A 3,098-nucleotide genomic window follows, 5' to 3' on the forward strand; every position below is an offset into this window, starting at 1 on the left:
CCTTTGGCAGTTATTTTATTTGTGGTTAGAAATCATTTTTCTTCTTCCAGGGCATAAAACCAGCAAGTTTCAATAAAGTCACTGATCCTGAAGTGAAAGAAATTATTGAAGGATGCATTCGTCAAAACAAATCTGAAAGGTGTGTGCAAATGTAGCAAAATGACATAACTGATGGGTGTATATTTAGCTTATCTCCCACTAGGTCATTTTCTGACCTTTGAATGTTGGCTGTTTATGAGTCTTGAGTGGGAGCCAAATTATATTGTGTAGAGTGTAGTATACCAGTCAGTGTTGTTTATCATTTTAGAATTTGATAGCATGTGTCAAATTTTTCTTAAACCAACATTTGGGTTGTATTTTTGTGTGTGTGTGTGTTGTCACATACTTTCAGATATCAGTTAAACAGTCAGTGCACTGCATTTTAACCATTGCACCACTAGGCTCCTAGGCCCTTATAGGTTAACTTGCTTGTAGTAGTTGAGAGTAAAGAACTTCTATATAATATACCACTTTCAGTACATTCTTGGATTTTTTTTAATGATAGCTTTCTGTTTTAAAATTTTAACTACCAAACCACCCAATATTTTTATTTAATCATATTTCCTCGTGTCATGATCGTGGTAAAGGTGATAAGGATGCTTTTGTTTTAGAAAGAATATTCTGGATGTTTTTCACAATTCATGTTTTCCTATAGTCGATGTAATTTAGCCTTAGCTTTACTTTGAGCTTTGGACAGTTACTGACAGAAATTGGTAGATTAGTGTTTTAATTTTTTATGTTCTTTATAGAAATTATTTTCACCAGCATTTCAGTGATTCCCCGTCTCCCATTCTTATTAGTTTCCTGTCTAGATTTAGTGTTGCATATCTAAGACTATATAAAGCCACTAAGGTAAGGCTTGTTTAATTATAGTTTTATTACAGAATATTCTTAGTGTTTGTACTGGCAGCCTGCATCTAGGTATGTTTTGTAAATGAGGGTAAAGGTACTGTATTGAAGTATTTTTACAGTTTGGATTCTGATTATTATTTGTATAGTATTTTAATTATGATCTGTATCAAAGAACATTGGAACTTTCAAAAGGATTTATGTCATATTAGTATATTGGGAGGAGCACATGCTTCAAAGTCAGATGATTATTCAAATATAAATGCAAACTTAGCCTCCCTGTATATAGTAAGTATCCAGTAAATAGTAGTTTCTGCTACTGTTGTTATAATTATTCCTCAGTAAAAATATTTAGGCAGAATTTTTATTGAGAGCCAGAAGGCTTAACTTATTTGTGCCTTCTTAAACACATCTCATCCTTAATGCGAATTAGTCTGATTAAGCTTATTCTTCTTACAACACCATCTTAGTTATTTATCTCTTGATTATTAAAAATATGGAGGATTGAAAATCCTCAATATACAGGATATTATGCTGTGAATATACTTCATCTTTGGAAGGAAGGTTGGGCAATCTACTTCTGTAATGATACCTCCTCAGAAACCCAAGGAGGAGGTGTCATGGTGAGTTGGATCCGACTCAGCGGCAATGAGTTTGGTTTTTGGTTTATGCTTTATTTCAAGTAGTACTGGAGGAGCATTCTGCCTAGACATTATGGAATACATCACTTTCAGGTTTTCCTGATAAATTAGATGCTATATATCTATTTTAAAAAGTTGGTTAAAGAAAAGGAAATTAATTCCCCTCGCCCTCTGCAAAAGGATTGTTTGAACTCCTGTGTGTTTTTTTTTTTTTTTTTTTGGTTCTCTTCAGAGATGATTAACCCCAAATATTAGGTTAGAGTTGTGTCCACTGTATGTATACTTTGGCTGAAAACAGACTATGACACTTTGGGAAAACTTTTGTTAAAATCACATTAGCTTCACTAGTGGCATTTTCTAAAGAGTGAAGTAGACTGACTAGATTATTATTAATGGAGTCGATGACTTTTATTTGTACCATTCATTAACCAAAAAACCAAACTCATTGCCGTCGAGTCGGATCCGACTCATAGTGAAGTGTCCTTGGTTTTCCGAGGCAGTATCATTACGGAAGTAGATTGCCCAATCTTCCTTCTGAGAATATTCATTAAAGACTTTGAATTTTTAATTGACTTTCGAGTTTATTTATGTGGGAGCATTTTTAGTTTCCTTGGTCGAGAATTTAGTGTTTGACTAATTTAAGCCAGTGGATTAGGGAAGTAACAGATGAGACACGTGGAGGAAACACCATGGTATATCATTTTCAGACCCACAACCTGCTTTTTTAAAGCATGTCTTGGTAGTCTACTGACACTGGGAAATTTCATGATTGTTGAAAATTAATGAAAATGTTAGATGGAGTACATATATTTAATTTCACCCCCTCCTCAAAGTCCAAATTAAAAACCATAGTATATGGATTCTTTAAGTTACAATCCCACAGGGATAGGGAGAATAGGAGAAAGACAATAGCGATCCACCTAGCATAGCATGTACTACATTACTCCTCTAATTCTCTCGTTGTTGTTTTGTGCTGTCCAGTCATTTAAGACTCATAGCGACCCCTCTTTTGGTTTCCGAGGTGATACCACTATGGAAGTAGATCGCCCAATCTTCCTTCTGAGGAGTGGCTGTGGGTTTGAACTGTCAACCTTCTTGTTAGCAGTCAAGTGCCTTAGGCACTAGTCATGCTTTTATGTATGTTAAAATTTGGTATATAGATATGTTACTGATAATAATTAATCTTCAATTTAGATCACTGTATATTCAGGCTGGTAGAGATTTCTTTGCATCCCTGATGATAAATTGAATATAAGATTTGTTTTTTATAACAAGACAGATTAGTACTTGAATTCATAGAAATGTGAAAATTAAGTTTTTAATTTGATACAATAAATTTTTACTATTTATGTATTGACAGTTTTATATTTTGCTTATGACTAGAAAAATTGGTCATGAGATACATATTTTGTTTATTAGGTTGTCTATCAGGGATCTACTAAACCACGCATTTTTTGCTGAAGATACAGGACTTCGAGTGGAGTTAGCAGAGGAAGATGATTGTTCAAATTCATCCTTGGCTTTAAGACTCTGGGTTGAAGACCCTAAAAAATTGAAAGGCAAGCACAA

At 34.0% G+C, this 3,098-nt stretch overlaps 1 protein-coding gene across 1 annotated transcript in view; it reads left to right on the forward strand.

Moving 5' to 3' along the window:
* Nucleotides 1–3,098, forward strand: part of WNK3 (WNK lysine deficient protein kinase 3) — a 266,882-nt gene that overhangs the window by 103,006 nt on the left and 160,778 nt on the right. Inside the window, exons 5-6 of the mRNA XM_042783403.1 lie at nt 51–139; nt 2,949–3,096. Coding sequence (XP_042639337.1) covers nt 51–139; nt 2,949–3,096 — 237 coding nt within the window. The remainder of the gene's footprint in view (nt 1–50; nt 140–2,948; nt 3,097–3,098) is intronic.

This window comes from Orycteropus afer, unplaced genomic scaffold, assembly GCF_000298275.1.
Source record: "Orycteropus afer afer isolate SDZICR_OR568_19922 unplaced genomic scaffold, OryAfe1.0 scaffold01055, whole genome shotgun sequence".
NCBI classification, from domain to species: Eukaryota; Metazoa; Chordata; class Mammalia; order Tubulidentata; family Orycteropodidae; genus Orycteropus; species Orycteropus afer.